The 13,346-nt window shown below is 43.9% G+C and overlaps 1 protein-coding gene across 3 annotated transcripts in view; it reads left to right on the top strand.

Moving 5' to 3' along the window:
- ANKRD35 (ankyrin repeat domain 35) overlaps positions 1 to 13,346 on the top strand; it is a 61,465-nt gene that overhangs the window by 16,751 nt on the left and 31,368 nt on the right. Inside the window, exon 1 of one of the 3 annotated variants that reach the window (XM_082275327.1) lies at positions 3,376 to 3,505. The exons of the other annotated variants lie outside the window; for them this stretch is intronic. Within the exon in view, the coding sequence (XP_082131453.1) occupies positions 3,467 to 3,505 (39 nt within the window). The 5' untranslated portion in view covers positions 3,376 to 3,466. Of the gene's footprint in view, positions 1 to 3,375; positions 3,506 to 13,346 lie in introns of those variants that run through there. 3 annotated transcript variants of the gene reach the window in all.

Below are 13,346 nucleotides of genomic sequence, written 5' to 3'. Positions count from 1 at the left end.
AGGTGATACTTCATAACATATCCGGAAAAAACCAAAATAAAAAAAAAATCTATAAAATAAATAGGTGATAGTAACAAATCTGGAAACAAGAAAAAGAAAAATAGAAAAAAAAATAGATCAAATAATTAGAGGTAATACTTCGTAATAGATCCGGAAACAAGGAAAATAAAAAATAAATAAAATAAAAATCCATTAAATAATTAGAGGTGATACTTATTAACAGATGCAGAAACAATAAATAAATAAAGGTGATACTCAAGTCATAACATGTCTGGAAAAAACTAAATAAAAAAAAAAATCTAAAAAATAAATAGGTGATAGTAACAAATCTGGAAACAAGAAAAAGAAAAGAAAAAATAAAAAATAAAAAATTAAAGGTAATACTTCGTAACAAATTTGGAAGCAAGAAACAAAAATTATGAAAATATTAGAGGTAATATTTTGTAACATATTCGGAAACAAGATAAAAAGAAAAAGAATTGATGTAATAATTAGTAGCGATACTAAGAAACCGATCCAGAAACAATACAAAAAAAAAAAAAAATGGATTAAATAATTAAAAGGTGATACTTAAAAAACAGATCTTGAAAAAAAAACAAATTAAAAAAATAATAATCTATATAATTATTAGAGGTGATAGTAAGAAATCCAGAGGCAAGAAAAAATAAATAAATAGATGAAATAATTAGAGGTGATACTTGGTAACAGATTCAGAAAAAAACAAAGTAAATAAAATAAGAGGAGAGCGATACAAAGTTTCATGGGAAGGCGGGACTTGTGACAAGTTTCTAGAGAAGGCGGGACTTGTGACAAGTTTCTAGGGAAGGGGGGACCTGTGACAAATTTCTAGGGAAGGCGGGACTTGTGTCAAGTTTCCAGGGAAGGCGGGACTTGTGTCAAGTTTCTAGGGAAGGTGGGACTTGTGACAAGTTTCTAGGGAAGGCGGGACTAGTGACAAGTTTCTAGGGAAGGCGGGACTAGTGACAAGTTTCTAGGGAAGGCGGGACTTGTGACAAGTTTCTAGGTTAGGCGGGACTAGTGACAAGTTTCTAGGGAAGGCGGGACTTGAGAAACTTTATCACTCCTTTTCCTGGGAACGGTTTCGGGATCTGGGACTACGCATCTAATTATTATTTCTTCCAATCCAGTTGCACACAGCTGACCCAGCCTAACTGTCCTTGGCCCCGCCCCATTTATCAGAGCTGGAGGGGGAGGGGGAGAAGGGTCACATGCCCCAGACTCAGTGCCATAGACTGACTATCCCTGGCCCCGCCCCTTTCATTCATTGTATTTCAGCTCTTTCAATCATGGAAGCTCAGCATTGAATTGTGGGTGTTCCCTATGCAAATGAAGCCTGTCTAGGAACACCCACTCCTTCAGAATGACACCCACCTATTCATGCATGATTATCATTTGCCTAACTCCTCCCACTGCTCGAATCAGGACTGAGAGCTCTGGAGAGGACTACAGAGGGCGGGGTGATGTGATGTTTTCAGACAGCGATGTACAGCCCCTCCCACCAGCCATGATCTGCCTGCATTGCATAGAGAAGCACAGAGACCCGGCAATGGCATCACTGAGTCGAATATAAGATATATAATGAAAATGGAAAGGATTTATTTAATAATGTCATTTATACGGGAAAAAAGTTTATATATTAAATCTAAAAATTTTTTTTCATTTTTATAAATCAAATTTTAATTTTTTTTTATAAAAGTCATTATCGGAAAAAAAACAAACACTTTCATAAATAAAATTTAAATTAAAAAAAAAAGTAAATTACCAGAAAACATTTACATAAAATCTAAATGTGAAAAATTGAATTTTTATAAATAAAAGAAAACCGAATTGAAAATAAAATAAATAAATATCATTAATTGGAAAAATAATGCATAAAATCTATATTAAAAAAATATATATTTTCCAAAAAAAAAAATATATATATATATATATATTTTTTTTTAAACTGAATTGAAATTTTTTTTTTTTTTAAAAAGGGAAAAAATCATGTATAAAATCTAAATTAAAAAAAATGGTTCTTTAATTAAAAAAATCGGAATTAAAAGAAAATAAAAAATAATGCCATTATCAGGAAAAAAAATATCAAAATAAAATCTAAAGTTAAAAAAAAATTGATTTCATAAACGAAATCTGAATTAAAAAAAAATAAAAAAGAGGAATTCATTGAAAAAAGTTTCATACATAAAATCTTAATATCTTAATTATAAAAATGTTTTTCTTAAATAAAAAAAAATCTGAATCAAAAAACAAAAAAGGGAAAAAAATATTGCTGTTATATGTTAAAAATTAATAAATAAAATCTAAATAAAAAAAATTGAATTTTTATATTTTTTTAAATCTGAATTTAAAAAGTAATTAAATCAGAAAAAAGTCATACATAAAATCTAAATAATAGAAATGTTTTTAAATAAGAAATATGAATCAAGAAAACAAAACCATTTTTGGAAATTATTGGAAAAAATTTTCATAAATAAAATCAAAAAATTAAAAAAAATAGTTTTTTTTTAAATAAATAAAAACCTGAATTTGAAAAAAAGGTCATTATTGGAATTTTTTTATTCTAAAATATGAAAAGTGGAAAGAACAATATTTAATAATGTCATTAATCTGAAAAAAAAAATGTTTATGAATAAAATTCAAAATTAAAAAAAATTACTATTTTTATATACGAATAAAAAGGAAATAAAAAAAATGTCTTTTAAAACAAATTACTTTTTTTATATATATTAAAAAATAAAAGTCGATGTTGATGAGGGGGGTAGGTGGACCAGGGAATGCAAAATATAAGCAGATTAAACGTCAGCTTTAAATAGCCATCAACCAGCCAAATACATGAAGTCATTTTTTTTTTAGGTGCAAAGGAGGAGCCGTCATTTTCCCAGTTGGAAATCCCAGTATAAAAAGTGTTTGCACGTCACATGGTTATGTGTCAGATAAGGGTTACACCTCCTGTTGGTTTATTTTTGGTGGGAGGAGATTTCCCCTCACTTCCTGTCCTGTAGACCCAACAGGAAGTGAGAGCAAACTGCTACAAAAGTGATGCTTAGAATGGTTGTCCCCCCATTGGAAGATTTCCACTCTATTCCTGTTCTGGTGACAACTAACATTTTAGATTTCCCATCAGAAAAAAAAAATGCAATGAATTCTGAAAAAAAAAAATAAAATAAAATAAAAAATACTGGTATGAACTATGAATTCCATTGGCATATTTGCCGGCCCTTTAAATGCAGGCGGCGGAGCGGCACTCGAGGTGTTAAGTGGCTGACTGCTTTCTCCCATTGTGGGAGGAGGGGGGCGGCCCGGCATCCAATCGGGTGACACCCATATCCCTGGGAGGCATCCCATCCTCTGCTATCTGTGTCACACGGCTCGGTGTCACCGTCCCCGGAGCCACCATGAGAGCGTAGCGCCCCCGTCCCGGACCCCCCGGACCCCCGGTCCCAGGATGAAGAAGATCTTCTCGTGTTCCTCCTCGCAGTTTCCCGTACGTATGACAACCACTTCCTAAACTATTTTTGGGTTAACCAGTTCTGTGCCGGAGTCCGGGGTTTGGTGCTGGAGAGGTGGAAAGGTTTGGTGATGGGGGAGGGGGGGGTTCTGGGGTAACCGGATCATCAGATCAGCATCTGACAGAGTTTATTTTATATTGTTTAATAGAAATTATTATAAATCAGTGACACCCTGACACTGGGGGGTCTCAGAACAATGACACCCTGACACTGGGGGGTCCCAGAACAATGACACCCTGACACTGGGGGGTCCCAGAACAATGACACCCTGACACTTGGGGATCCCAGAACAAGGACACCCTGACAGTGGGGGGGTCCCAGAACAATGACACCCTGACACTGGGGGGTCCCAGAACAATGACACCCTGACACTTGGGGATCCCAGAACAGTGACACCCTGACACCGGGGGGTCCCAGAACAATGACACCCTGACACTGGGGGATCCAGAAGAATGACACCCTGACACTGGGGGATCCAGAACAATGACACCCTGCCACCTGGGGGTCCCAGAACAATGACACCCTGACACTGGGGGGATACCAGAACAATGACACTCTGACATTGGGGGATCCCAGAACAATGACACCCTGACACTGGGGGATCCCAGAACAATGACACCCTGACACTGGGGGGTCCCAGAACAATGACACCCTGACACTGGGGGGATCCCAGAACAATGACTCCCTGACACTGGGGATCCCAGAACAGTGACACCCTGACACCGGGGGGTCCCAGAACAATGACACCCTGACACTGGGGGATCCAGAAGAATGACACCCTGACACTGGGGGATCCAGAACAATGACACTCTGACATTGGGGGATCCCAGAACAATGACACCCTGACACTGGGGATCCCAGAACAGTGACACCCTGACACCGGGGGGTCCCAGAACAATGACACCCTGACACTGGGGGATCCAGAACAATGACACCCTGCCACCTGGGGGTCCCAGAACAATGACACCCTGACACTGGGGGGATCCCAGAACAATGACACCCTGACACTGGGGGGATCCCAGAACAATGACACTCTGACACTGGGGGGATCCCAGAACAATGACACCCTGACACTGGGGGGATCCCAGAACAATGACACCCTGACACTGGGGGGATCCCAGAACAATGACACCCTGACACTGGGGGGTCCCAGAACAATGACACCCTGACACTGGGGGGATCCCAGAACAATGACACCCTGACACTGGGGGGTCCCAGAACAATGACACCCTGACACTGGGGGGTCCAAGAACAATGACACTCTGACACTGGGGGGTCCCAGAACAATGACACCCTGACACTGGGGGATCCCAGAACAATGACACCCTGACACTGGGGGATCCCAGAACAATGACACCCTGACACCGGGGGATCCCAGAACAATGACACCCTGACACCGGGGGGTCCCAGAACAATGACACCCTGACACTGGGGGGTCCCAGAACAATGACACCCTGACACCGGGGGGTCCCAGAACAATGACACCCTGACACTGGGGGGTCCCAGAACAATGACACCCTGACACTTGGGGGTCCCAGAACAATGACACCCTGACACTGGGGGGTCCCAGAACAATGACACCCTGACACTTGGGGGTCCCAGAACAATGACACCCTGAAACTGGGGGGTCCCAGAACAATGACACCCTGACACTAGGGGGTCCCAGAACAATGACACCCTGACACTGGGGGATCCCAGAACAATGACACCCTGACACTGGGGGGTCCCAGAACAATGACACCCTGACACCGGGGGGCCCCAGAACAATGACATCCTGACACTGGGGGGTCCCAGAACAATGACACCCTGACACTGGGGGGTCCCAGAACAATGACACCCTGACACTGGGGGATCCCAGAACAATGACACCCTGACACTGGGGGGTCCCAGAACAATGACACCCTGACACTTGGGGATCCCAGAACAATGACACCCTGACACTTGGGGATCCCAGAACAATGACACCCTGACACTGGGGGATCCCAGAACAATGACACCCTGACACTGGGGGATCCAGAACAATGACACCCTGGACCCGGACACTCCTGGGTATATGTGGGGGTTGAAGTGTTGGCTCATAGGAACAGACGGTGGAGTATTCCTGAGAAGTTGGCGTGACAGCCGGCCGCGGTCAGCGGGAAGTGTTTGCTCAGCGCTCGGCAGTTGATGGTTACTAATACTGGATACACAGAGAGACCAAATACAACCTGATCACAGGAGGACCTACTAATGACAGGTGTGCACTATGGGGGAGGGGCAGTCCAGCTGCTGCACCACTGCTTGGATCATTTACCATACAATGCCAACCTACAGACATGTCACTCCTGTATAATATATCTTATATCTGGAGAGCGGTGATGTCACTCTGTATAATATATCTTATATCTGGAGAGTGGTGATGTCACTCTGTATAATATATCTTATATCTGGAGAGAGGTGATGTCACTCCTGTATAATATATCTTATATCTGGAGAGTGGTGATGTCACTCCTGTATAATATATCTTATATCTGGAGAGCGGTGATGTCACTCCTGTATAATATATCTTATATCTGGAGAGCTGTGATGTCACTCCTGTATAATATATCTTATATCTGGAGAGCGGTGATGTCACTCTGTATAATATATCTTATATCTGGAGAGCGGTGATGTCACTCCTGTATAATATATCTTATATCTGGAGAGCGGTGATGTCACTCCTGTATAATATATCTTATATCTGGAGAGCGGTGATGTCACTCTGTATGATATATCTTATATCTGGAGAGCTGTGATGTCACTCTGTATAATATATCTTATATCTGGAGAGCGGTGATGTCACTCTGTATAATATATCTTATATCTGGAGAGTGGTGATGTCACTCTGTATAATATATCTTATATCTGGAGAGAGGTGATGTCACTCCTGTATAATATATCTTATATCTGGAGAGTGGTGATGTCACTCCTGTATAATATATCTTATATCTGGAGAGCGGTGATGTCACTCTGTATAATATATCTTATATCTGGAGAGTGGTGATGTCACTCTGTATAATATATCTTATATCTGGAGAGAGGTGATGTCACTCCTGTATAATATATCTTATATCTGGAGAGTGGTGATGTCACTCCTGTATAATATATCTTATATCTGGAGAGCGGTGATGTCACTCCTGTATAATATATCTTATATCTGGAGAGCTGTGATGTCACTCCTGTATAATATATCTTATATCTGGAGAGCGGTGATGTCACTCTGTATAATATATCTTATATCTGGAGAGCGGTGATGTCACTCCTGTATAATATATCTTATATCTGGAGAGCGGTGATGTCACTCCTGTATAATATATCTTATATCTGGAGAGCGGTGATGTCACTCTGTATGATATATCTTATATCTGGAGAGCTGTGATGTCACTCTGTATAATATATCTTATATCTGGAGAGCGGTGATGTCACTCTGTATAATATATCTTATATCTGGAGAGCGGTGATGTCACTCCTGTATAATATATCTTATATCTGGAGAGCGGTGATGTCACTCCTGTATAATATATCTTATATCTGGAGAGCGGTGATGTCACTCTGTATAATATATCTTATATCTGGAGAGCGGTGATGTCACTCCTGTATAATATATCTTATATCTGGAGAGCCGTGATGTCACTCCTGTATATAATATATCCTCTCGGAGTCTCATCTCCCATGTTTTTATCTCATCCAAGTCATTAATATTTTATAAGAAGTCTGTGAGATCACGTCCTTTATTTTGGTCGTCTTTGGTTTGGCGGTAATTATAATTCGGGACTCTCCCGATAATTGGAGAGTGTAAGGTAGGAGATCTCGGGGAGAAGCCTGCAGGGTTTTCGGAGTAGAATAATTACGATGGGAAGTGTCAGGACTTGTTAGGTGCAAATGATAAACACATCTTTGTGTTGACGGAAGGATTCCAGCTAATCCTGTTATGAACAAAAAATAGTCATTTAAATAATAATAATAAAAAAATCGGGGTCACTACGGCTTATCCTGGAGGTGTGACGGATTATAAAAAAAGTGTCTGGGCGATTTAACGGGACGAGAAGACTTTACGACTGGAAAAACCGGTCGCTGTTTCTGTTGCAAGTCACGGCAAGCATCGGACCCGCCATCAGTAACAAAATCGGCCTTATGGGAAAACAGCTGAACTTTCTGTCTCTGCGTGGGATTGGTATGCGAAGTTCGAGTTTGAAAAATTTTGGTAAAATTTTAATCTGACCATTGGCTGATATTTTTTTAAAGGAATTTCTGGCTTTCTCAGAAACCAGTAATTGATTTGTATCAGATGTTTTGGGTTTGAAAAATTTTGGTAAAATTTTAAATGTGACCATTGGCCGATATTTTGTGAAGAGATTTCTGGAAACCAATAAATTGATTTGTATTAGATGTTTTGAGTTTAAAAAATGTGGGTCAAATTTTTAATGTGACCATTGTCTGATATTTTTAGAAGGAATTTAAGGATTTCTCAGAAACCAGTAAGTTGATTTGTATCAGATGTTTTAAGTTTGAAAAATTTTGGTAAAATTTTTAATTTGACCATTGGCTGATATTTTTTCAAGGAATTTCTGGCTTCCTCAGAAACCAATAATTGATTTGTATTAAATGTTTTGAATTTTAAAAATTTTGGTCAAATTTTCAATGAATCATTGGCCGATGCTTTTAAAAGGAATCTCTGGAAACCAATAAATTGATTTGTATTAGAGGTTTTGATTTTGAAAAATTTGGGTCAAATTTTCAATCTGACCATTGACCAATATTTTATGAAGGAATTTCTGGATTTTCTCAGAAACCAATAAGTATATTTTTAGCAGATGTTTTGAGTTTGAAAAATATTTTGGTCAAATTTTCAATCTGATCATTGGCCAATATTTTTTGAAGGGATTTCTGTCTTTCTTAGAAACCAGTAAGTTGATTTGTATCAGAGTGTGAAAAATTTGAGTGTGAAAAATTTGAGTGTGAAAAATTTGAGTGCGAAAAATTTGGGGAAACTTTTTAAACTGCCCATTGGCAGATATTTTTTGAAGGAATTCCTGGATTTCTCAGAAACCAATAAACTGATCTTGTTCTGCAGTAGGTGAAGGTGCCCAACATTGGCGGCAAAGCTCACCATTTGGTAGACTCGTACTTGACCAGAAGGCCAATTTCAACAATCAGACTAGTTTGGGCTGTCTAAGGTTTGTTGGCGACGTACTTGGTGCTCAACCAAAGCTTCCTTTATGGCATATAAAGATTTTCCATCTTGTTGGTTCTTCACCAGTGTGTGCCAATTGTCGTCTTTACTTTGTAACACATTTTATTACCACTAATGACCCATTTAGTTAACATTATGGTGGGTTCCAACAGAATGGACAAGTCTTGTATCTCTTTATGACATCTCGTTAACAATCCATGGCCAACGTTGCGCAGCAAACCAAAGATTGAAATCCACAGCTGCCATTTAGAATTACCAATCACTTCTCAGTAAGGTGGACACTCTGATTGGTCAACGTGTCTTTAACATCATTATGGTTTTTTGGTGCTGAATTAAAGCCAACTTGAGGTCCATCAAGCTGGTGCACTGTGTTGACAAATTTGCACATTTGCCCATTAAACCTCTGAATGGTCCCCTAGCAAGGTCATGATGCCGATGCACATTCTTGGGTAAAATCTTTGTGTGATTGGAGGAACACGAGCAACATTTGTATCAGGCAAGGTAGGCATTGAATTGGCTGTCGAAATGCTTTCGGCAGAGGGACCTTTTAATTATCTTAGAAATGTAATCAATACAAGCAATCGCTGTTTGCGGGCGGCTCTGGGCGTGCTCCTGCAGACATCTCAAAGGGTTTGAAGTGTCTGGTGGCCCTGGTGAGGTCACACATTACCGGATATTATCCATTTTCATGAATAGGATACATTCAGATGTGAAAGAGCTCAATCTTCGTATCGTTATCTTTGGTGGTTCTTAAAATGCTAAGATAGGAAAACTGTGAAATGGAATCCGACCAATAGAATTTATCTTCTGTGTAGAGATTGTAATTTTTTATGCATGCAAGAGTAGCCAAATGCGGATATTCACCTGTATTCTCTCCCTGTCAGGGCAGATGAGTCAGATAAATCACAATTCCCACAACTTCACCTACCAGATTATTCTAATTCCAGCAGCTTCACCCCCCCCCCCCATCAGCCCAATTCCAGCACCCCCACATCACCCCAATTCCAGCACCTTCACCCACCACATAGCCCCCATTCTTGTACCTTCACCCTAAATCCAGCACATTTCACCCCCAAGATCATGTCAATTGCAGCACCTTCACCCCCCAGATCACCCCAAATCCAGCATCTTCACCCCCCAGATCACCCCAATTCCAGCACCATCACCCCCCATCAGATCACCCTAATTCCAGCACCTTCACCCCCAGATCACCCCAATTCCAGCACCTTCACCCCCTAGATTATTCCCATTCAAGCATTCATCCCCCAGATCACCCCATTTCAGCACCTTTACCCCCCAGATCATCCCAATTTAATCGCCCCCCTCCCCCAGATCAGCCAAATCCCAGCACCTTTACCCCCAGATCAGCACATATCCAGCACCTTCACCCCCAGATCACCCCAATTCCAGAACCATCACCCCCCCCCCCCCATCAGATTAACCTAATTCCAGCACCTTCACCCCCAAGATCACCCCAATACCAGCACCTTCACCCCCAGATCACCCCAATTCCAGCACCATCACCCCCCCCCCCCCATCAGATCATCCCAATTCCAGCACCTTCGCCCCCCAGATCACCCCAATTCCAGCACCTTCATCCCCTAGATTATTCCCATTTAAACACATTCATCCCCCAGATTACCGCATTTCAGCACCTTTACCCCTCAGAGCACCCCAATTCCAACACATTCACCCCCAGATCACCTTCATTTCAGTACCTTTACCCCACCTAGATCACCCCAATTCCAGCAACTTTACCCCCCAGATCAGCCCGATTCCAGCACCTTCACCCCCTAGATCATTCCAATACATTCACTCCCCAGATCACCCCAATACCAGCACCTTCACCCACCACATCACCCCCATTGTAGTACCATCACTCTCTCTTAAGATCACCCTAATTCCAACGCCTTCACCCCCTAGATCATTCCAATTCCAGCACCTTCACCCCCCAGATCACCCCAATTCCAGCACCTTCACCCACCAGATCACCCCAATTCCAGCACCTTCACCCCCCCCCCCCAGATCACTAGAATTCCCAGCACCTTCAACCCCTAAAACACACCAACTCCAGCACCTGCACCCCCTAGATCATCCCAATTACAGCAACTTCACCCCTAGACCATCCCAATTCCAGCACCTTTAAATCTCAAATCACCGAAAATTCCTCCACACCTCAGATCACCCCAAATCCTGCACCTTTTGACATTAGGTCACCCCAATTCCTGGACGTTCAAACCTCAGATTGCACTAATTCCTGTATCTTCACACACTAGGTCAACTCAATTCCTGTACATTCACCCCTTAAATCACCCCAGTTCCTGCACCTTTACACCTCAGGTCACTCCAGTTCCTGCACCTTAAAATCACCCCAACCTCTGCACCTTCACACCCTGGATCAGACTCAATGCCTTCACCTTTAGACATTGGGTCACCCTAGTTCCTACACCTTCACACCTCAGATCACCCCAGATCCTGCAACATCCAAACTAAGATCACCCCAATACCTGAATCTTCAACCCTCAGATCCCCCCAAGATCTGAGCCTTTACCCCTCAGGTCACCTTAATTACTGCACCTTCATACCTCAGATAACCCCAATTCCTGTATTTTCATACCTCAGATCACCCCAATTCCTACACCTTCATACCTCAGATTACATCAATTCCTACATCTTCATACCTCAGATTACATCAATTCCTGCATCTTCATACCTCAGATTACATCAATTCCTGCACCTTCATACCTCAGATTACATCAATTCCTGCACCTTCACCCCAATTCCTGCACCAACAGAAACCTGCTGCATCTTGTGGTCCCGCTAGTGGGAGACCAGTATTGGCAGGCGGATGTCTTCATGTAAAGAAAGTCCAACACCTCAATGTCAGCCACTTGAAGCGTTCCTCTTTGAATCATGGAGTTGGGCTCAGAGGAGGAGGCCCCTCTTTGTAAGTGGCAGTGAGGTCCAAGTAACATTCAAAGATCCTCATTTTTATTATTATCGAACGTTTCACTTTTAAAAAAACAATAGGAATTATCAAGGTTTTCATTCCTGGCTCCTCCCGGCCAACCTTCCACCAATGACATCCCGCTACCAATTAACCCTCCTCTCAGGATCAAGACAAGGAGTGGGCAGGAGGGACAGCTGCCCTGGGCACTGCATCATGTGAGGTTTGGAGGCATCCAGGTCCGAGACAAGGGGTGGGCAGGAGGAGCGGCTACCCTGGGCACTGTGGTATCATGTGAGGTTTGAGGGCATCCAGGGCTGAGACAAGGGGTGGCTGTCCTGGGCACTGTGGTATCATGTGAGCTTTGGAGGCATCCAGGGCCAGGACAAGGAGTAGGCAGGATGTGCAGTTACCCTTGGCATTGTATCATGTGAGATTTGGGGGTATCCAGGGCCGAGACAAGGGGTGGGCAGGAGGGGTGGCTGCCCTGGGCACTGTGGTATCATGTGAGGTTTGGGGGCATCCAGGGCCAAGACAAGTAGTGGGCAGGAGGGGCGGCTGCCCTGGGCACTGTGGTATCATGTGAGGTTCTGGGGCATCCAGGGCCGGGAAAAGGAGTGGGCAGGAGGGGGGGCTGCCCTGGGCACTGTGGTATCATGTGAGGTTTGGGGGCATCCAGGGCCAAGACAAGTAGTGGGCAGGAGGGGTGGCTGCCCTGGGCACTGTGGTATAATGTGAGCTTTGGAGGCATCCAGGGCCAGGACAAGGAGTTGGAAGGAGGTGCAGTTACCCTTGGCATTGTATCATGTGAGGTTTGGGGGCATCCAGGGCCGAGACAAGGGGTGGGCAGGAGGGGTAGCTGCCCTGGGCACTGTGGTATCATGTGAGGTTTGGGGGCATCCAGGGACTGGGACAAGGAGTGGGCAGGAGGGACAGTTGCCCTGGGCACTGTGGTATCATGTGAGGTTTGGGGGCATCCAGGGCCGAGACAAGGGGTAGGCAGGAGGGGTGGCTTCCCTGGGCACTGTGGTATCATGTGAGGTTTGGGGGCATCCGGGGCCAGGGCCAGGACAAAGAGTAGGCAGGAGGAGTGGCTGCCCTGGGCACTGTGGTATCATGTGAGGTTTGGGGGCATCCAGGGCCAGGACAAAGAGCGGGCAGGAGGGGTAGCTGCCCTGGGCACTATGGTATCATGTGAGGTTTGGGGGGCATCCAGGGACTGGAACAAGGAGTGGGCAGGAGGGACAGCTGCCCTGGGCACTGTGGTATCATGTGAGGTTTGGGGGCATCCAGGACCGAGACAAGGGGTAGGCAGGAGGGGTGGCTTCCCTGGGCACTGTGGTATCATGTGAGGTTTGGGGGCATCCGGGGCCAGGGCCAGGACAAAGAGTAGGCAGGAGGAGTGGCTGCCCTGGGCACTGTGGTATCATGTGAGGTTTGGGGGCATCCAGGGCCGGGACAAGGAGCGGGCAGGAGGGCAGCTGCACTGGGCACTGTGGTATCATGTGAGGTTTGGGGGCATCCAGGGCCGAGACAAGGGGTAGGCAGGAGGGGTGGCTTCCCTGGGCACTGTGGTATCATGTGAGGTTTGGGGGCATCCGGGGCCGGGGCCAGGACAAAGAGTAGGCAGGAGGAGTGGCTGCCCTGGGCACTGTGG

The sequence above is a fragment of the Pelophylax lessonae genome (assembly GCF_965119305.1).
Source record: "Pelophylax lessonae genome assembly, chromosome: 13".
In the NCBI taxonomy this organism is placed as follows: domain Eukaryota; kingdom Metazoa; phylum Chordata; class Amphibia; order Anura; family Ranidae; genus Pelophylax; species Pelophylax lessonae.
This window is presented reverse-complemented; position numbering and strand designations above follow the sequence as displayed.